Source organism: Macrosteles quadrilineatus, unplaced genomic scaffold, assembly GCF_028750875.1.
Source record: "Macrosteles quadrilineatus isolate MER2022 unplaced genomic scaffold, UCM_ALF_1.0 Scaffold_3__2_contigs__length_128488019, whole genome shotgun sequence".
Taxonomy (NCBI): Eukaryota; Metazoa; Arthropoda; class Insecta; order Hemiptera; family Cicadellidae; genus Macrosteles; species Macrosteles quadrilineatus.
In genome coordinates, this window is record NW_026542596.1 from 82,612,211 (window position 1) to 82,634,259 (window position 22,049).

Below are 22,049 nucleotides of genomic sequence, written 5' to 3' on the forward strand. Positions count from 1 at the left end.
TATTTCCTAAGGATGAGTGAGTTATTATTAAACCCATATAATTCTTACACCCCACAAACTCGAATGGTACTCCTTATGTTTTAACATAAATCAAGCGCTTACAGCCATAACATTTTGGCCTTCTCCTAGCCTTCATGTTGTTGCTAAAAAGGCATGAGAATAGCTACACTCCAGCAGAACTTGAAACAGTATAAATGAAGTTTAACAGTCTTCAAAATATAGGAAGTGAGGCTTCCACAGTCACAATTACTTCTGTGTTTCTCCTAGTTTTCCGACGCGGTCGTACCCAGAAGACCAAGGACTTTGTGTTAGTCTTCAAAATATATTTGAGTTGAGGGGTTCTCTGGCATTGTCAAGCTTTTGATATTTTTCAATTTTGTTTCAAGAATCTGTTGCATTAGTAACACAGTTTTACAAAGATTCTAGAACATGAAGTTTAAAAAATCTTGTATAATCTTGTATATCTTGTATGGTCGTAGTATTTTTTTAAAACATTCAATAACACATACAGATGAGAGATAACATATAGATGAGAGATATGCTGACCGTGTGTTTGATAATCATTGGTTAAATGACAACTGGGTAAACATGTTGATTAAAATACATTATCTAAGTACCTTTCTTTCCAGGGTAAGCATGGCGTTTCAGTCTATCGTATAGCTCCTCCTTGTTGCCGTAAATGCTAGCGTTTGACCTCGCTAAACTGTTCATCTTTCCGTTGTGTAAACTCTCTGAAACATTATTATTATTACATTTTTATTGTCTGCATTTCAAGTTATAATAATTAATTTAATTTCCATATTTTTTCAAACACTGAACAAGCAGACATTTTAATCCAAATACAATTCTAATTTAATTTTGCATTTCTATCATTGAAAATTAAAATGGAAAATGATAGAGAAAGAAAACTAATGAGATAAGGAGGATTTTGTGTTAAGTTTAATAGGTGTTTTCCCGGAAATGGATTGAGTTTGGCTGACTTTCCTTACAAAATTAGAGTACAGCTAAAAAATTTCACATAACATAACAACAATACTTGCTCCAAATATAGAAATTCTTTAGAAAGCAAATTGAAAAAAGAGTTTGTGTTCAGTAGAATCCTCATGAATCACACTTGATAAGTGTGCTCACCTTTCATATAAGTCTCATTGTAGAAGTTGGGCATCTCCCAGCCGTCCTCCTCGTCATCGTAATAGTGAGCGTAGGTGGAGTGGTGAGACGGAGCGATGGACTCCGCGTATGGAGCAGCTCCATAGTAGAAGTTGACTTGGGAGCCTGTGTGGTCCGCAGCCTGAGCCACCAGCTTCTTGGGCTCTTTACGTTGCTCCGCTCTACAAGACATATTTACACCGTTACTAAATGTGAAAATACACTAAAACATAACATTTATATTTTCACTAGGTCCAAAACTAAACACTAGAAAATTAAATCAAATTGTTTATTGCTACAAAACACATTTATATATATTTTCACTAATCAAGAAAGAATGAATAATCCTTTTTTGTGGCAGTAGAAAAAACAAACAATAACAAAATAACATTAGGATAGAAAATAAATCATTTTTATCATACCAACAAACTATAGTAATATGCTCTGCACTAAAAATTGACACTTACATCATGACTACATGACATGAACTCAACTCTTGCTATTCCATAAAGTCCAATTAGAGACCACTGAAAGTTATACTTGAAATAAAATAAAAGTCCTTCTTTATTGAGGCAAAATTAGGACATCACTGTCCTTTCTTACAATTACCTCTACTTGTGCCTTAAAAAAAATCTTTAAAAACTATTGTAATCGGTACGTTGTATGTTATGAAGTGAAATCCACATTTACTTATTAGTTTTTCAAGATATCTAATTTTAGTGGCAAAATATTAATTTGTTGCATTAATTCATGTCTATTAGGGTAAGTATGTGTCTGAATGGATCGGAGATATGTGATGAATCAAGTAACGTACCAAATGAAGTATAATGATGAAATGAGTAATGAACTATAAAACTATCCGAGAGTAGCTTTATTTCAGTCGCTATCAAAGTTTCACTTCATGTTTTAAATTTTCATAACATTTACCGATTTAACCTGTCAAAAAGTTAAATGAAATCCGAATGACATAGTGAACAGAGTAACAGTATTTTGGATTAATTGATTTGGCAAACTTTCACGGCTTCCAAATCAATTACAAAAAAGATAAAACATTTTGACTTACCGAGCACAGATCATCCAGACAAACAGAGCGATAATGATGAGGAAGATGACAGTAGCTGCGATACCACCAGCGATGTAGGCAAACTCTGACTTGTCCTCGCAGTGAGGACCGATGAAGGATCCGACGCAGCGACAAGACGGTTGACCTCGAGAGTCCTTCACACACGTACCCTTGTTCTCACAGAAACCGGCGCACACATCTACAAGAAGAATGAGTAAATTATTATTATAGTGTACAAAGGTTTATTAATACAATTTGAGTTTTAAAATGACAAAGGGTGAATGAAGTGTCTATGGAGTTTGTTTTTAATGTGACGATTATTAAGTTTCAACACTTCTACAGATGTAATAAAGAGTGTTACAAACGGATAGAGCAGGTTTTAACATTAAAACACGTCAAATCTTCTCTTTCATTTTACAACAACAAGGTTCAAGAAAAATCAAACAAAAAAATTAAATGTTTTGTCAAATTGCATGTGCATGGTTGAGTGACATAATTATTTCACTAAGGGAAAATACATTTTTATCACTGCAAAAATAATTTTGTTCCCATGCTAAATACGAGGTGTCTGTTTATTTCCTTCTAGTAAACATAGTTTTTGCCATGATAAATTATAGGACTTCACATGTTAAGACATGAATGTATTCACACAACACAGCACATGGGCCAATGTTTTTGTAGATAGTAGTAATATGATAAATGTCTTTTCACAATTAAAATAGGACATACCTGTGCACACTTTGCCAGTGCCGTTGTAGCCAGGCTTGCACTCGCACTTGAAGTCACTAGTCTCAGGTATGAGGAGGCAGTAGGCGTTGGGATCACAGTGCATCTCTGGACCGTTCATCTCGCAAGGGTTCCAGCAGTCCGACTTGCTCTTCTGCAATTGTGAAAAGACATGTTAGAAACAAAAAGTAGTGATTTAGGCATTGAAGTAAGTATTGGCTCAACCCAATTGTGTTCATTTTTATTCTAAGCTTAATGCGAATCTGCAGGAATGAAATGTCTAGTTCTACCCATAGTCAGAGGAGTACCTCTAAACAGAAGGCTTACATACTCTCCGGAGACTAACACAGCTAAGAAAATGTACTCCTTCAAAAGAAGGATAAATACACAGCCTTACAATAGCGATGAACGCACAACAGTAGCTCAGTACAGTAAAAGAAAAAATATGCTCTGTCTCCCGTTGGTATCTCAAGAAAGATCAACTTTCATGACAAGACAGGTTACTGCTCATTGTAACCAGTTATAGAAACGACCCTCAACACCTATTATTATTAAAACTGTGATTTTTTTAAGGTTGCCGGCCTCTTTTAGTTGCATTTTTGCCGTCCACATGAGCCACAGAGGCCTGTGCGTGGAGTGTATTCAGCAAAGCAAAGGGTGAGCTGGTAAAGCACAAGTGTGAACTGTACGGATAAAAAGTAGTGGCTAGTACCAGGATCAGAACTCACAAACTGCTGCCCTGGGCCTGCAACCAACTGAGCCATCGACTCACTCAAGATTGTGTGATTGTGTTGGTACACTTACAGAGTTGGTTCCCTTGGTGCTGGTATTAGGAGGACAAGGTAGACACAATGTCTGCTGGGCCGAGGGCTGGTACGTTCCCTTCTTGCAGGAGACACAGCTGTTCATACTGGTATTCAGGAATGAGCCTGCAAAACACAAACACACAATTTGAGTATCTCGGATGTCTTTGAAACCCCCTTTACATAATTTCATCATTTATTTACTTCACCTATACACTACACACATCTTCACTATATCTTAGATTTATTTATATTTATATGTCTATTCCTAATTTCTATGGGAGTTAAAACATTTGTAATGAGCGAATAGTCAAAACCTTGGTCTTGATCTCTCAAGGAATATTCTAAACAGTACATTATACACTGTCCTAAACTGTAATATTATATACTTGAATTGTTAGTTGTTTTTAACAGATAAACATTTTGTCTCTAACAAATTTTAATAGGATAATCAAAAGTGTAGTTTTCAGCTTAAAAGTAAAAATTGAGCAAAATATTGTGTCATTTCTTGAAGACAGTGTTATTATAACAAAGAAATTGTAAAAACTGGAGTGATAAAGAGTTAAACTATTACTCATCTTAATCAATTATGTTTAGTCACTCATCCTATTGTATATTCTGGAACCTCCTATGATGAGCATCTGATAATATCAAGACAATCTACATGACCTACATTACGGAAATTTACATATTAACTTGACAGAACTTACCAGGACCGCAGACAGGCAGAGAACATTCCTCGACAGTAGCGGCTCCCAGCTTAGGTGTGGTGCGGCCGGCAGGACATGGTTGACAAGCAGCCTCTACGCCCTGCGTGCGGTACGTACCTCGAGGACAAGGTTCACACTGACCTTCCAATGCAAGCTGCATACCAGACCCACACTCATCTCGGCATTCCTACAAACACACAAGATGGGTTTGGAATATAAGTCATTGTGGTGCTTACAAGAGCGTATACATTTTGGGATGAACAAATTTTCACTGTACGTTCAGATAATCATACTCTGGAATGTACATGTTTTGCTAGACTCTGTAGAGCAAACAACTGAGATGGGGTTTTGTTTTATCTCAGCCATGCTTCACTTCGAGAAGCTTCATTCTGTTGACTAATCTAGACAACCCTGTCACGATAAGCGTCACAGAAAGAATAAATAATAGAAGGTAATGAAAAACCAATTTCAGTACAATGTTCAAATGTAATGGCTAGAAATATTTGCATTTAGAACCACAAAATATATTAGTTATTTCTATTTATTTGTACACAACACAAGAAGACAGTACCTCTTGAGAGACAGCCTCGGAAGTCCTCGTAGTCTTGCCAAGACCGCATAACAGACACTTGAAGCTGCCTTCGTTGGGTTGATAGAAGCCGTGACCACAGCTACGACACAAGCCAGCCTCGTCATCATAGAACTTGCCAGCCGGACACCTCTCTGTAGAAACAAATTATAACTATCAATTCATTCAATAATACAAAGGGAAGTTAAATGATAAAGACATTTTTTTATGGGGACAGAGTTTAGCTAGTTTACCTGATAAAGAGACAAGGGGCTCTAATTTTCTCAGGTAAGCTATCTGAGCTCAATCCCATTTCAGAAAGAAATCCCAATTAATTCAACAGCAGTTCAAAGCTAAACAAAACAAGTAGTTTATTTTGTTGTACATGCAACGGTGTACTTCGAAAGGAACATATATTGTTGACCATGCTACGGGAAATGTGCTGGGATAGTTACCATCGCTGGTTTCCATTTAAAGTTTAAGGTTAATGTCAGAAATAACACCCAAATGTTGGAAATAGAAACATATTTTTAGAGCTGATCTACCTTGGTTTAACACATTCATTGGTCTGAACGAATGATTGGATATAAAATCAATTGAAAGAATAACATAAATGGTAACTACTAATTAACAAATATTAGTTTATATTTTTAAATATTTTTCTACTGGAGGTTTTAAGTAACCTACCTTTACAGTCAGAAGCACTGCGAGCGCCAGGCCCGATGGTGACTCCCTGGCGTCCAGAGATGGCCGGACATACGGTGCACTGTAGTTGTCCACTCTCTGACTGGTACGTTCCCACGGCACATGGCTTGCAGGACATAGTCTCCTTGTCGTAGTAGCTGCCAACGGCGCACGGCACTACACGACACAATGTAAATTAGATCGTTGTGTTTAGAATGTGAAAATCTATAGACATAATTTTTCTGAACAAAAATCAAGAATATGAACTGATTAGTATGGAACAAAATTGTACAACCTTCAAAATTGAAATAGATTCCTATATTTCCTATGTGTATGTAATGTACATACCACAGTCAGGAGCAACGACGACCTGTCCAGTAGGACAAGCGTAGTCGGACGTCAATGTCAGAGAGGCCGGATCAGGTACAGTGTTAGGCAGGATATCGTGGACATCCAACTGGTCTTCCTCTAGGATCAGCTGTTCCAGGAGTCGCTGCACTGTTGCCCTCTGGTTGGAATTGAGGTTGACCACAGGGTCACTGGACGAGGAGAGAGTAAGATGTTAAATAAGGTATTTGTTGATTCTTAGTTTAACAATCAAAGCTAATATTTTCAGAGACTATTACATAGCAGGAGACCAATTTTCAGTTTTAATTCTTAGAACTGGACTTTTTACTGATCTAATAAAACCAGAGTATTATCCGTAATCACAAGTCAAATGCAAAATTACAATGGTCTGGACAGGTTTTAAAACAGTAATTTTTAAACACAGTTTTGAAACACATTTATCATTAAACAATAACTATGATTCATTTCATTTACTTGAAAAAACAACCCCATTAAATTTAACAATTCTATAAACTCCACGTTTTTAAGTAAAACCTACTATAACAAGAGATAAAGATTTTACTTAGGATGTTACAATAGCTACAACGCAATTCATAAATCTTAATTTTTGTCTTTTAAAAAGTATACTGCTAAGTAGATAAAATCACAACATATTTTTTAATCTCATAAAGTACCACCACCTAAACAAGATGGAGAAACACACTTACTTGACCGCTGGGAAGGCTATCTGGACAGCGTAAGTGTCGCTAGCTTGACGGGCAACCCTATGGAACACACATTCTCAACTACAGGACATCACAAGACAACTACAACTACAGGTGACTAAGACTACCACACGGTCTAGTGATGACACAGGTTAGAAGATATCTGATGTCAACTACAACCGGAGTCAAGTGCACAACTATCATATGTGTGTGGTGAACAGTGGAAATAAGTATGATGTTTGTGTAAGTTTTGTAAGTGACAAATGATTTATTGTTGAATTTGTATAACCAAATGCTTCCAGGTTAAATATTGACGATATTTTCATGTTTTGATTTGATTATTGGGTTGGTTAGTTTATGTTGTTGAAAAAATAATTGCAAATACTTTTTTATCGCTGATTAGAAAAAGTTAAGATCCAGAATTAGACCTAAAACACGACAAGAGTAGAAAACAAACCAAACACTCAGTAACACAATAGTTGATAAAAATAAGTGTTGTTTTCAACTATTGTATTTTCTTTGTACTACCCAGTTTGTTTGCTCATCCTGTCATGTTCTATAGTATTCTGTTGGTAAATTGTTTGCTTATTTAAATTTCGAGTGTAAACTTTGTTCTCTACTTTGAGTACCTAACTTTTTTTGTAGTTAATGGTGTTTATGTAGGTTGGTATTTTAAGAATTTGAAAATCTCCGTTAGCTTAACTCTAAATATGAGGATAATCAACTAAACACATTTTTATATTTACATGTTTATTTGTCTATAGAAGTGCATGTTATTAATTTGTTGTGTCAGTATAACTTCATTATAAAATTATTTTTCCCTGAATTTAATTATATAAATTTACATCAACCATCAGAGATCACAATAAATGAACACAGTAACTAGGCGTTTCACTACATGTCAACTATTTTAACATATTTATTTTACAAGTAACGACAAAAATTCAAAATTAAATTTCTAAACAGATCTAATTGTATCAGTATAGAACACAGAAAACAGTTAGCCATGCATTTAAGGAACAAGACATTCAACTACTACCGTACTTGATCAGTGGACTCACATGGGTGAGATTCTGACTTATTACTCACCTGTTGACAGGAAGCTCGGCCTTGAGTGAGTAAGCGTTACTCTCGGTGAGATCTCTCGTGGGCCTGGAGCGATGGTCGCACTTGACATCAATATCCAGGTCCTTACACTCCCGAGTACCTACAACAATACAATCGTAACTAACCTCTCTTGGATGATGAAAAAATACAAATTTACCAACCAAATGCAAATATGTACAATTAGAAGGTTGGATGTATTTTAAGTGTAGAGACAGACCCTTGGAGCATGTTAACCACTTTGTGGACGTTTCGTACTCCTCTGAGTGCCTCAAAGACCATTGAACTTCAGGTACTAGAAAAATGCAACATCCTGCTTATGAGTTATATCTGAGGTAATTATCTGCCCCTCACCATGGTTGCAAGGGTTATTTCCCATACTTCAGTTAGCTGTGTACAGTCAAAAAGCACATAGCATACTCTACAGTCTTTTATCTGCAGACTGCCCAGACTTTTAACATACAGAATTCCCATTAAAGATTGTGACAGTCGGTGCTTCCTCAGGTACCAACCATTCCTGCAATCTGTTTGACCTGCCTCCTCTCTTACCACAAAATGTTTGCAGCAACAAGTTTTTAGTGTTTTTGGTAAATAACTTACCCTCCAGAGAGTAAGAGCAGAAGTTCCAGTCTCGGTTGAGAGCGTTGATCGCAGTGCGTACTTTCTGTCGCAACACTCCTTGTCCTGCCTCGTTACACAGCACTGATGTAGGGAACAACATGGCCACCTTGAACACCCTCTGGGCTGGTTTGGAGGCTGCAACAGCATAATTTAATTAACTAATAATATTTTCTTAGCTCTATAATCTTAAAGTAATTAATTAAACCAATAATAATACAGTATATTAATGAATCAGCAAGTCACATGTATCTATAATGACGTCGTGAAAAGGCTTTTCCTCTAGAAAGATCTTCAGTTGGTCTAAAACTATAATAATGCAGCTGAGGTTATTCATTCATCATTCATCAGCTTTATGGCAGTGTGTATTTTACATTTAATATGTTTAGGAAGAATTATTGAAGAAAGACTGAGATGACTTTTGTGTGGTTACTTAGTTGTAACTATTCATAAGTGATGTTCCCATAACCACAATCATATTAAAGACCCAATGATCGAAAACAGGTGGGTAAACTTTTTAAGAGTCAAAAATAAGCTGAATCTTCTAAAAATGAAAATGCGGGGGCAACAACATAATAGGATAGTGATAAACAACTTTTGGTATGTATTTAGATCTTATTTAGATAATTATATTTAATTCATTCCGGTATGTTTTTTCCTTCGTGATGGCATTATTAATGTTATTCTTAGGTTGTTGGTTACTCATCACTAAAATAAATTAATCACAATTAATTTACTAAAAAATGTCGAGGTATATTTCAAGTTTACATCAAAACTCAAAAAATATAAAACTCAGAGAGGCTGAAGATGAGTTTTGATGTAAACTTGAAATATACCTCGACATTTTTTAGTAAATTGTGATTAATTTATTTTAGTGATGAGTAACCGACAACCTAAGAATAACAATAATTATATTTAGATAATTAGATTTTGAGCATGTTTCAGAAATAATTAGGAATTATTTATGCATGTCCTAGGAAGATATTGCTTGTGAATTAAGACCAATGCTGTAGTGGGGCAAACCTATATGTAAGCAACCCATATTTTTACACGATCTTGGTAAATGTTATTTCCCTCGCTGGAAAATTTACAACTACACCACTGATTAAGACATGAAAGAAAATATTATGTTCCATGATTTTCAATCTGTACTTCTGATGCAACTGTGCAAAGGCCTCACCTGAACAGGCAGGATAGACGAGTGGTAAAGCTGGGTTCTCCGTGGGTCTCCAGAAGCCCTCGGCTCCACAAGTGTAGAACTTGGGCACAGGCTGGGAGAACTTGAGACCTTGGTTGCACTGAATCTCGCACACTTTGAACTGTCCTCCAGAGCCCCAGTCCTTACATTGCTGTAGACCTCCTACAGGGTCAGCCAGCGGCGGACAGAACTCGGCTGGAAACATACATAGTCATGGTTAGCTAAAGGTATTCTATAATAAATCAAATTAGAGTGTGTAAAATTGTATAATTCGTAAATAATATTTTAGGTCTGTATTTAATTGATTGATTGAGTCTGGATGGACCTTATCACTAGGCGTGTCATCCACTGAGGGACTTTGGTGCTCTTTGTTTAATGCCTCAAACTTGAGTTACTTGATGAACTGCAGAATCCTGTCTCAAGTTCTATTAAATCATACTAGATGACCCGTGCTGCTCCGCAGCATTGAAATTAATAATAAAAAAATAAAATACTAAACTTAATAAGGGCGGTACAACTTTAATTAAACTCTTATAGGGCTGCTGGATTAATTTCGCCTTATGACCAAATTAAAGTATAACAAATTCCATATAACACAGAGAAAATCGTCCCGATGTATTTTTTCCGTTTTGAAAATCAATTAATCCAGAACAATATCCACACACTTCCTAAAAGCACCTACAGAGAAAGCACGTACATTTTTTTACTCATATGTAACACAGCGTGAATGAGGCTTTATTAAGAATGTTTTATTATCAAATATTTTTCATCTCAAGGCTGTTGAGGAATTCAATAGGGAATTGCAATAGTTCACTGTCATCATCTGTAATTAGTTTATTCACACTTATATATGTTTTGCTTGAGCCTGGGATGAGGTCTAAAACTCTTTTATTGATTTCCTCACAATGCTCATTCTTTGGTGCTAAAATGGCACATTTTGATAAGTACAATGAGTCCATAGGCGTTTGTAGGTTTTTTCCATAAATTTCTGAAACTATGTCTGAATCAGAGATAAGTGGTGGGGGTAAGTCCACAGATTTGTCATCAATTGTTGGGTATTCCCCATTGCCAATTTCGAGCAAAAAGTTAGCAAAATCTAACTCATTAGTTTTAGCCCTCATATTTTTTGTTAATTTAAAAATTTTGAATAGTGGCCAAAGGTATGAAAACTTAATTGAATTCTGAACAGTAGAGGCTCTAGATGAATGAGGCACAACCGGCAACACTTGCCGGAAATCTCTACCTAAGTTAATGATTTTCCCACCAAATGGCACATCGTAATCCATTATATCTTTCAGTAGCCGGTTGACACACATTAGAGCATATTTGTTGGCCATAGGTGCTTCATCCCAAATTATTAATTTTGCAGAACGAATGATAGAAGCCTCTTTACTGTTGACTTTTAAGCCGGAGACAGAATGTTCATTCAAATTCAGTGGTAATTTAAATCGGCTATGAACTGTGCGGCCAAAGGGAAGTAACATAGCAGCAATCCCAGTCCATGCAACGGATATGATTGGCATTCCAATATTAATGCAGCTCTGGATTAAGCATTTATATACAAATGTTTTTCCGGTGCCACCAGGTCCATCTATGAAGTATGCCTTAACACTTGCAGACTCATCATTGTTTAGAAGTAAGTTTAGAATTTCATCAATCACAACACGTTGTTCTTCATTTGATGAAGCGATCATTTTTGCTAGTTCATCATGTTGGATTTCATCTATAGTTTCCTCTATACATGTATTTTGAGGCAATTCATCAATAGATGGTAAATCAAATGACTTCAGAGAGAAACCATGTAATTTTAACGTTTCTGAAATATCTTTCAGAGCTAATTGGTAAGCTACTTCGGTCGGGTATGATCTAAGGAAATCTTCAGACATTGAGCCCTTAAAGAGATTCCACAAATTCAGAACATTTGATGGACACTGAAATATACAGATGTAGGCAAACAACTGTCGAAGCTGGTATGGCATTTGTAAAGAAGAGGCCTCTTGTAAGGCTCGCTGCCATTCCATATCATCCAATATTAATCCTCGTGCTGTTGCTGCTGCCTTAAATGTAGGATGTGTGAAATTTTCATACGTTTTCAAATCTTCAAAACTGGTAGCACCAATTACATGTAGTAATAATATACGTAAATGATATCGCTCGGAATCCGCAGGTGGACATGCATAACTTCAATTTGAAAATTCAACCATGAAAATTGGTCGAGTAGAAGAGCCAAATGGGAAATGAAAAACTAAATTTAACTACCAATAGAGCAAATTTATTTTACGTATAATCCGGGTTTGGACTGTAGCTACATATATTCCAATGCTTGATGGGACATCTGTGCGTACATACCCTCAATTTGAGACCTCAATCTTGAAAATCGGTCGGTTAGAAGAGCCAAACGAACTCGGCAAAGAGAAACAAAATTTAACTTCTATAAGAAATACATGGAGAGGAAATTTATTTACGTATAAACCAAGTGGGGTTATAGATAAATATTTGCGGATGCTTGATGGAAAATCTGTGCGTGCATACCTTCAATTCGAGACCTCAATCATGAAAATCGGTCGGGTAGATGAGCCAAACGAACTCGGCAAAGAGAAACAAAATTTAACTCCCATAAGAAATACATGGGGAGCAAATTTCGTTTACGTAGAAATCGCGTGGAATTATAGATACATTGATGCCGATGCTTGATGGCAAATCTGTACGTGCATACCTTCAATTCGAGACCTCAATCATGAAAATCGGTCGGGTAGAAGAGCCAAACGAACTCGGCAAAGAAACCCCAAATTTAACTCCCATAAGAAATACATGGGGAACAAATTTAGTTTACGTATAATCCGCGTGGGATTATAGATACATTTATGCCGATGCTTGATGGCAAATCTGTGCGTGCATAACTTCAATTTGAGACCTCAATCATGAAAATCGGTCGGGTAGAAGAGCCAATCGAACTCGGCAAAGATAAACCAAATTTAACACCCATAAGAGTAACATGGGGAGCAAATTTCTTTTACGTATAAGCCGAGTAGGATTATAGATAACTATATTCCGATGCTTGATGGCAAATCTGTGCGTGCATACCTTCATTTTGAGACCTCAATCATGAAAATCGGTCGGGTAGAAGAGCCAATCGAACTCGGCAAAGATAAACCAAATTTAACTCCCATAAGAATAACATGGGGATCAAATTTCTTTTACGTATAAGCCGAGTAGGATTATAGATAAATATATGCCGATGCTTGATGGCAAATCTGAGCGTGCATACGTTCAATTTGAGACCTCAATCATGAAAATCGGTCGGGTAGAAGAGCCAAACGAACTCGGAAAAGAAAAACCAAATTTTTTTAATATATAAGATTTCCCCAAGTAAGATTTGTTTTTGTCTTAGAAATAAATCGGGGGAGTAAGGAATGGATACACAACAAATTTACCCAAGAAAAGAGTTCCAGCAGTTAAAACAATAAAGACATTTTTAAACGGAAGTTAACAACACAATAATTTGATTTTTCACCTTTACTAAGGGGCTTCTTTAAGAGGAAGTTCTACTGATTTCATTACACAAGTATGACTACTTTTATTATAAAATTATATTAGATTGAAAGCTGAATAATTAAAAATATTTTAATATAAGGGAAGCCAAATGGTTATTTATGGATGATCAACCAACATTTTGTACTAGATAAACATTCATGTATTTTAACTGAAGACCAAAGCACTGACTGCTCTACCACTGGACCAGTTCCCTTGCTCGTAATCTAGTAAAAGACAGTTAATTGACATCAATGAAAGGTACGCAACCTACATAAAAACAGTTTACTCACACAGCAGGTAGACCTTGAAGGAGCAAGTTGCACTGTTTCCAGCCGTGTCGTAGGCAACATAAGCGATGTGGTAGGTTCCCCACAGTAGTGTCTGGCCGGGCCGGTGTCCACTGCGCTCCTCTACACGAGCAACGCCAACGTTGTCACTGAACTGAGGCTCATCCCATGTCACGACTGATGTGCCGTTCTTGGCTATCACCCACAGATCTCCTGGGCAGTGCTCCACTTGTGGTGGAATCTGCAAATTAACTCTCTGGTCAATACTTGGTAATGCAAAACGGTTAGTTAAATCTTTTTAATCCTTTTCATTATTATTACAACAATTAGAGTTTTAATTTTAATTCAAGTCTTTCACCAAGTTTCAAAAACTAAAAGACCTCCAACTGGGATGTTGGCTATGCCTTCTTCACTTCAACACTCAACCACCTAAGTTGTTAACATGATTTTACTCCTTTCTTCATTTCTTCTTCACTATCAGTGTATCAGACAATAATTTTTACATACATCTTATTAATTTACAGGTGTTTTTATATACACCCTGAATTTGTAATCTGTCAAGTAATTTACTCTCCCAGTAAATTACCAGCAATGTACATTGTTAGATAAGACCATTGGAATTTTGTGTGGAAGTTAAGAGTTATTAAAAGAAAAATAAAGTCATTAGTTTTACCTTGTCGACTTGCAGTTGGTCACACTGGGGACCAGTGTAGCCGCTCGGGCAGGAATGTTGGCTACAATGTGACGGGACTCTCCTCTCCACGCCTCCCTGGATGATGTCGTAACCGGACCACGTCAGTACAAGCCCTTGGTATAACACTGGCTCTGTCCTGCAGTCTCGGACCTGGAGAAAACAGTAAGAATAAATACTCGGCAACAAGATGAGTTGGTATAACATGTTTCTATACTTGATTTAACTTACAAAAAAGACATTTTGATTGGAAAAATCTTGTTACCTGTTTTTGTATTTCGTTTGTGACGTCCAATGCTCGTCCCCAGATTTGAACCTTGGTCAGGTGACCCTGGAATCCTGAGTCAGTGTAGGGCTTCACAATGTCAGCTTTGGGTTTGCCCAGCACTACCCAGCCACTGGACAGGAACAATGTTGATTAAGTAAATGGTAAATAAACATAAAAAAAACTAAATCAATAAAATGTAAGTATGGCTATGAAGTAGGTAACTGAAAACTTAATGGAAAATTAGAGCTAACTGAACTGTGTACTTGCATGTATATACATTTCATACCCTTGTTTTTAGGGGGCACACAATGATATAGTCGCATTCTAGCACCTCTCCCTCTTCAGAAATAAAAAAAAGTTTTACTAAAGATTTTTAGGTAAAATATACTAATGCCAAATGGTGTTTTTTAGTATGGTATCCATCCCAAGATGAGAAAGGATGTCTAAAGTATCATGGTTGTAGGCCTACACTAGAGCAGCGATTCCTATCTCTTTTGCTGACGCACCTCTTCACAAGAAAAAAGATTTTGCTTACCAATAGGTCAGGTTTAGGTAATTATAATAGATTAGGATGATTATTTATTATTTTTAGCCACTGCAGTGGTCTCTTTGTACCACTTGTAGTAGCATACCACAGGTTAAGAAACACTGCACTGGAGCACTGGAGGTAATAACCCATTGACGTCAAATGAATCTTTACTCACAACTCAGGCAGCTGCCGTCCAGATCCGTAGCTCTCCACCTTACTGGCGATGAGTCCTTCAGTGATGAGTGTGAGTGTTCCCTGGTGCCACACGACCGCCACGTGGTGCCAGCTGCCATCGTTGATCGTGGCGTATTCCTGGAACGCCAGGAACACATCTGGCAGGTCTGAGAACATTGACACCTGCACACCACTAGAGTGCGCCTGCACCATCACACGTCTGTTGTCTGCTGTCTGACCCGACCTGTGAGATGCATGGGATCATTGTATACTTTTGACAGAAAACTCCACCAACACAATGATAGATACAATAACCATGACACAACTACTGCAACACAATGGACAATTATGAGTAGTTTGGTTCCTAGGTACATGTTACTGTCAAAGGAAGGTTCCGGCGCCCACTGCTAGGTTTGCCGTGTAGATGCGGCGCACACCGCTGCAGGTGAGGAGCGCAGGAGCCGTATGTGACCAGCAGACGCTGCAGTGGTGTGCGCCGGAAAACCTAGCGGTGGACGCCAGAACTTATGCTAACCGCAGCACAGCTGACGGTCTATATTTATTCTATTTGTCTATGGTTAAACTGAATATAAATGCAGTATGAATGTAGAAGTGGATTATCTGTGTAGCTATGTTACTGAAGATCAGCTGTTTCATCAACCAGTGGCAGTATTATATGTTGAAAACCCAATGATCAATGACAGCTGGGTCCACCAGTTTGGAGCCATCAAAAAAGATAATGCCTTTGATTTTTGAATCGGTGCTCTTTTCATGGATGGCACACATTATAACTACTCAGATACCAAGCTTTGTTAGCTAAGTAAGTTATGGAGCTTTGTTGAAATGTGCAAAATGAGATAACCATAAATAAACAGTCACAAATATATTTTGGAATGTTAAGAACTTTCACTGTACAAAAATTCAAACAAAAGGAGTATTACTTACGCAACATTGTATAGAGTAAAGAAGACACCGGGCTCGTCTCTATGAGCGAACTGTACCCACATGGCGATGGTCAGGCTGGTCTTGCCTCCTAGACGGAACGGAACAGCAAGTGCTGCGCTGCTGTCAGTCGGCTCTGTGAAGCTCAAGTCATAGTCCACTTGGATTGCTAGAATGAGATAATAATTGTTAGAAAATAGAACTGTAACAGTATACAAGCTTATTGTTCTTGCAGTTTGATGTATGAGCGAGTTTTCATCAATAAGCCAATATTCCTCTACAATGAACTTGAAGATCTATAAAGCTTAGGACATTAAACTATTAATTTGAGTAAAAATTATTTCTACCTTTAAATAATTTTCTAGATTGAAAAGTAGATAGTAAAATGATTTCCAACCAATTTTAAAACCAATTATGCACTAATATACTTACTCTTTCTACAATCATCGCCAGTCAAGTTGAATGGACATTGGCAGTAGAAGCCTCCGGTAAGGTCGATACAGGTCGCTGTTGGTGGGCAAGAGTTCTCTTTGCAGTCAACAATGTCTTCATCACAGTTTTGGCCTGGAGAATCAAACCACAGTATGTAACTTAACTAACAAATAATAACTGGCTTACAGTACTTGAGAAAATTAAAGAGTCCAGGGATAGATACACAAGAAAATGTAAAAAAATATAACACTAATATATTTTGTCCTAAAATAGGACTTCTTCAGAGATTAGATTGAAGAGCATAGTTCTTCTCTCTTAGGCACTTGGCTTTCCATGAAAATGTTCATAAATGATGGATGTATGAGTTTTTAAAATAATAGGGTTACAGTTGTGAAATAAACAAACAACTTGTGGTCGAACCTGTAAAGCCAGGAGGACAAATGCACGTGTATCCAGGGCCGTTATCAACACAAGTAGCTCCGTTCTGGCACACATTGTTTTGACAAGCGTCAAACTCATACTGACAGCCGATGCCGTTGTAGTCGGCCGGACAAGTGCAGTTGAGGCCGGAGCCGTAATCCTGGCACTTGCCACCGTGCATGCACGGGCTGCCGATACATCTCTCAGGGGCTGTCTCACACTGCTTGCCATCCGTTCCTGAAGGGCACCTGAGGAGAACAAGTACGGTTAGATGATGAGAATAAATGAAAATGTTGATTGCATTCATTTTCCTTATTGTATAAAAAATCTAAAGTGTTTTGTAAGAAATTAATAATATTTAACCGTACTAGATGTCCAACAAAGAAAGGTTTTTTTATCAACACAGTTTTATGAGAACTGAGCTATTTACAGATCAAATATCTCCTGGAAGTAAGTTTTATAGCGAGAAAAATTTATAATTGTGTTGCATTAAATACAGATCATGACCAAAGGTTTATCTTTCTCTATTATGTACTAATCCATTGACAGAAGTGTAGCTTGTCATCGCATTTAGCTGCGAGACAGCCGTCCTAATGGTGCTAAAAGGGTGAATAGCATAGTAACTGCGAGTGATAGTGTTGTTTAAAGGCTTTAGTTTCACTCTGCTAGTAAGATTAAACTAAATTAACCTTTAAAAAACATTGTTTTTTAAATATTACTGCGTCAATGGGTTATCAATCTTAATATGCGACATCTCGGAGAACTCTGCCATTCAATAATAAATTATTAATGAACATTCTGGAAATGAAATAAATACAGTTTTACACCAGTCTGAGGAGGCTTTGGGACTGCAGTCCATTTACTTTATGTACAGCAATAAGGTGAGGGAATATCTCTGCCTCGCCCAGGGATAAGGTACACCCTCTTCTCAATCAAAATTTGAATTTAATTGTTTTGATACAAAACTCTTCTTCAAGTTATGCTTACAGAGACATTTGACATTTTCAAATCTTTTTATTTGTCAATGTACAGTTTACTTACACACAGAAGAAGTCCTGGAAGAGGTTGATACAGTTGGCGTTGTTTTGGCAAGGTTCTGTCTGGCAGGAGCTGATGTCTGTCTCACATCGCTGTCCAGTCCAGCCAGCCTCACACTCGCAGTGGAATGTAGCTACTCCGTCACGACAAACTCCTCCGTTCAGACAAGGTGAGGATGCACAGTCGTTGATGTTGATCTGTACAGTTACATGATGGGATTTAAAAATTTTAGTTGAGAAAAACTCGACTCTTAGACTAAATAATATTTCATTTAAAATATCGAATTAATGTTATTGAACACCAGAATGCACTAATCAATGGAAAAGTTTTGGCTAATTTATTAAGTTTTGTGAAGCAAAATTCTAGGGGGGGAATAAACTAGTATTCACCAAGTCAGGCTAGGCCTACCCCTAGAACCGGCCACACTCAAATTTCTTCCCCGGAGTGCTCAGAAGGAGCCGAGAAAAATCCAGGGGTCGATACGAAGTTGTCACGGCTTTGACTGATCAATTTATTTAAAATTTAATCGAAGGCTCAGAGCTCAGGAAACGTTCAGGAAATCCTGCAGACGCTCAGTTGGAGCTATATATCATCCTTACCTTCGTTAACGTGTTGTGGAGAATTTTGCCTAACCTTTGGAATGACTCTGTAGGGCCGACGAGTATTCAATCTTAAGCCAATGTGATATAAATACTCGTATTAAACTGTAAACTATCTGGCTAAGGACGTTGGTAAATAAAATAATAGCGAATAAAAGGTAAAAAGCAATTCCTACAGAGTCGTCGGGGCCTAATTAATATAACTGAACGGATAATTGGGCGTGATATGATTTAATGTTAATAGTTCGTAGCTGATTGTCAAATCAGCCTACTCCCAAGACTAGGTTCTCTCGCCCGCCAAAGACGGGGTTTAGAACTCAGACGACAAGTCTCGGGGCATTAAAACGGCGAATTAATTAGAATAAACGTACGTAATAATCATCCGTAGAAATCGTAATTTTGAAACTAATTGGTTTAAATCAAACCAAACGATAATCACCGCTAGTCACTGGCAAGCAGGAACTGGCGGGTCTAGAATCAAGTCGGTGAAATTAAGTTAATAAATTTAGTTATTGAAAATCAAATTTGGAAACGGGAATGCGAATGTTAAACAGAAATTTAAACGTAAATCGTAGCAATGTGATTAACTAATATAGCTAACCTTCGGTAAACGAATTATCGGCGATCGTCAAATCGTGCAAGCGTTGATAACAGGCGAATGTAACGACGAAGTTACTTCGAAGACGGCGTATGAACGAATAATCCTGTCTTTTAGTAAATCCTTCGTTCCTGCCCGCTCGAGGCTTACGCGCTCAAGCGGCGAACTCAAGTACTACTAGACAACAGCTGATCGCAAATTCACTTGTTGAGCTGGTCTAGTTTCGTCTGTCGTCTGTCAACAAATAAACACCAGTTTGGGGTTATGTCGTCGTCGGCGTTAAATATTTGTAAAATCGGTCGTTTTAACTTTATTGTGTGAAACGAAGTGCTATTATGAATAAATATATCGTTGTGGGTGTGTTTGTGTACTTCAATGTGAATAAAAATAGGCCTTCTTTGGCCCATAGCCCAAGCTATGGCCAACACATAGGCCTCGGAGTAGGCTATTGAGGTTAAAAATCGGGTAAGTTCTGGTGTTCATTTATTCGTAGTACGTTTTTACCCCCCTTAAAATTTGGTACCTTACAGTTTGTTTCTAAGTTGCGTTGGCCGAAGTTGATCGAACACATTGGTAAAAAGAGCGAGGAAAGGCTGTAGCCCACTCCAAAAAATGTGTACTGACTTTAGTGTCTTGATTTTTTTGAGTAATTATAGTTTGTTTTGTCCATTTTTTAAAGTTTTTGTAAGTTGTTCTAAGTCCTGGTCTCTTTTCAAACTATTGTTGTTGAAAGAATGTAAGTTATGTGTGCAAGTTAGACACAATACACACCTCACACAGTGAGCCAATGAAACCGTTGCGACACTGGCACTCGTATTTGTTGTCCAAGTCAAGACATTTCTCTGTTCCTTCAGAACTGCAAGGGTCGCTGAGACATTCGTCAATCTCCGCTTCACACTGTAGCCCTAAAACAATAGTCATTGTTAATAGTATATGTAGTTAAATTTCCTCTCATGCATTAAACACTTTTACAGAGGTAAATTGGTGAACCTGATATCAGACAAATTAGCTATTACACTTTACTGCAATGAGTACACATGAGTGCTTCATATAGCAATCTGACTTGAATTTACCTGATAGGGTTTTGACTTGAATCCACAAACTATCTTATTCCTACTTGTAGACTTTGCAAATGTTATTTTTAGCCTAGTATAACAAAAGTATTGAATTTATTTTCAATTTTTTGTTTGTGGAATGTATGTTAATCTACTCAAGCAGGTATAAGATGCTGCTTGGACTAAGGTCTTTAAAAATGGCATTTTACGGAAACACCTAAAACTCTGCTCGGCACTATTGTAAATCTCTATTAGTCTATATCATAGTTGTGGGCTAATACAATGTATTTTAGTTGAAAACTATTCTGGTTTGAACAAAATCACAACTCATTTAGATATATGTTTATGTGCCAACTTACCGACAAATCCAGGACGACATTTGCAAGCAAAGCCGTCCAGCATGTCCATACACGTTCCACCGTTCTGGCAAGGCTCGGAGGCGCAGTCGTCAATCAGGTGTTGGCACCTCTTGCCCGTGTAGCCGAGCTCGCAGGCACAGGAGAACCCGTCTATCAAGTCTGTACACTGACCTCCGTTCTCACAAGGATGACTGTTACACTCGTTGATGTTTGTCTCACAAGCTTCGCCTGAAAAATGTTAGCCAGGTTAGTATATACATTTGATAAGCCAATCATGTAATGTACTAATTATTAATGAATACTATTAAAAACAATTCTGTTGCTTAAGATATAACTTTTATAATGAAATGTATAATGAAATTTTTGATCATTTAGTAGATTTCAACATATAACTGTCTCTAAGAACTTGAATAGATTTTTACATAAAAATGATAGACATATGACATATGATATGGATTATATCATGATGATCATGACGTGTAAAAGATAAAGAAGTTCAATGCGTTTAGTAATAAATGCCATACTCCTTTGAGTTTTTGGTAAAAAAACTTCACTCACTAACTTATAAATTCCACTTTGAAGCTACGGTAAGAGTGTGAAAAAAGTTGAGCTGGCTGTTTGCATCAGTCATCTTCATAAAAATAAAATAACCAACTGACTGAAAAACACAATAAAAACTTATTGTGACTGTCCATCAGTGAAAATTAACATTGCAAAAGGCAAAACTTTCTATAAAACAGAACCTTTATTACCTTCTAAACAGCTGACAAATAATGAGGTTATGTTGTTTTTAAGTCAAAACAAGATCTTACCTGTCCATCCTGGATCGCAGATACATTGGTGACTGAAGAACTTGTCCACACAGCTGCCATGTTTGCAAGGGTTGCCAGAACAAAGGTCAATCTTCTCCTGACAACGCTTTCCTGTGAAGCCGGTCGGACAATCACACTTGAAATCAGCCACAAGGTCCGTGCAGTTGGCTCCCAGCAAGCACGGCTTCTCAGCACAGTCATCTGCAGAAAAAATTAAATTTTTCTAATGTAGATAAGTGTAAAAATTCAAACTCTAGGTTGTTAGGAGAGGTTGTTTAACTAGTTTCGGATGAAGAATTAGTCTCCTAGTCTCCTAGCTAGTCTCTTTGTACAGTTCTTATTTACTCAATGCTATCTCCACCTAGTAGAGAAAGGAGAAAAGATTATAGCTCTTGACTTACCGTCAAGTAAGTCAAGTCAAGTCTTGGTTAAAAAATATTTTACAAAACAAACCATGAGCAGGAAAATAGCTTGATCATAAGAGAATGAGATGACCAGCTAAAAAACAAAACCGAATAAGAGAAGAGTACAAGGGAGTCTGAAGGATAAACTGTGGTGAGGCAAAGTACTATCTAGAATTCTTGGTTACTATAGTAAGCTTAGTATCCAAATAAATAAGATTTGCAGCTAAGCCAC

At 37.3% G+C, this 22,049-nt stretch overlaps 1 protein-coding gene across 1 annotated transcript in view; it reads right to left on the reverse strand.

The window, feature by feature from the left end:
• The window catches only part of LOC128988471 (uncharacterized), a 114,829-nt gene that overhangs the window by 1,394 nt on the left and 91,386 nt on the right, over positions 1 to 22,049 (reverse strand). Inside the window, exons 38-61 of the mRNA XM_054409785.1 lie at positions 21,414 to 21,614; positions 20,602 to 20,829; positions 19,959 to 20,092; positions 17,994 to 18,187; positions 16,953 to 17,200; positions 16,533 to 16,664; positions 16,104 to 16,269; positions 15,160 to 15,402; positions 14,453 to 14,585; positions 14,170 to 14,340; positions 13,500 to 13,737; positions 9,658 to 9,870; positions 8,460 to 8,615; positions 7,845 to 7,962; positions 6,759 to 6,815; positions 6,052 to 6,242; positions 5,707 to 5,880; positions 5,023 to 5,174; positions 4,452 to 4,638; positions 3,743 to 3,867; positions 2,942 to 3,092; positions 2,213 to 2,411; positions 1,132 to 1,331; positions 618 to 731 (exon numbers count right to left, since the gene is read on the reverse strand). Of these exons, the coding sequence (XP_054265760.1) occupies positions 618 to 731; positions 1,132 to 1,331; positions 2,213 to 2,411; positions 2,942 to 3,092; positions 3,743 to 3,867; positions 4,452 to 4,638; positions 5,023 to 5,174; positions 5,707 to 5,880; positions 6,052 to 6,242; positions 6,759 to 6,815; positions 7,845 to 7,962; positions 8,460 to 8,615; positions 9,658 to 9,870; positions 13,500 to 13,737; positions 14,170 to 14,340; positions 14,453 to 14,585; positions 15,160 to 15,402; positions 16,104 to 16,269; positions 16,533 to 16,664; positions 16,953 to 17,200; positions 17,994 to 18,187; positions 19,959 to 20,092; positions 20,602 to 20,829; positions 21,414 to 21,614 (4,125 nt within the window). The remainder of the gene's footprint in view (positions 1 to 617; positions 732 to 1,131; positions 1,332 to 2,212; positions 2,412 to 2,941; positions 3,093 to 3,742; positions 3,868 to 4,451; positions 4,639 to 5,022; positions 5,175 to 5,706; positions 5,881 to 6,051; positions 6,243 to 6,758; positions 6,816 to 7,844; positions 7,963 to 8,459; positions 8,616 to 9,657; positions 9,871 to 13,499; positions 13,738 to 14,169; positions 14,341 to 14,452; positions 14,586 to 15,159; positions 15,403 to 16,103; positions 16,270 to 16,532; positions 16,665 to 16,952; positions 17,201 to 17,993; positions 18,188 to 19,958; positions 20,093 to 20,601; positions 20,830 to 21,413; positions 21,615 to 22,049) is intronic.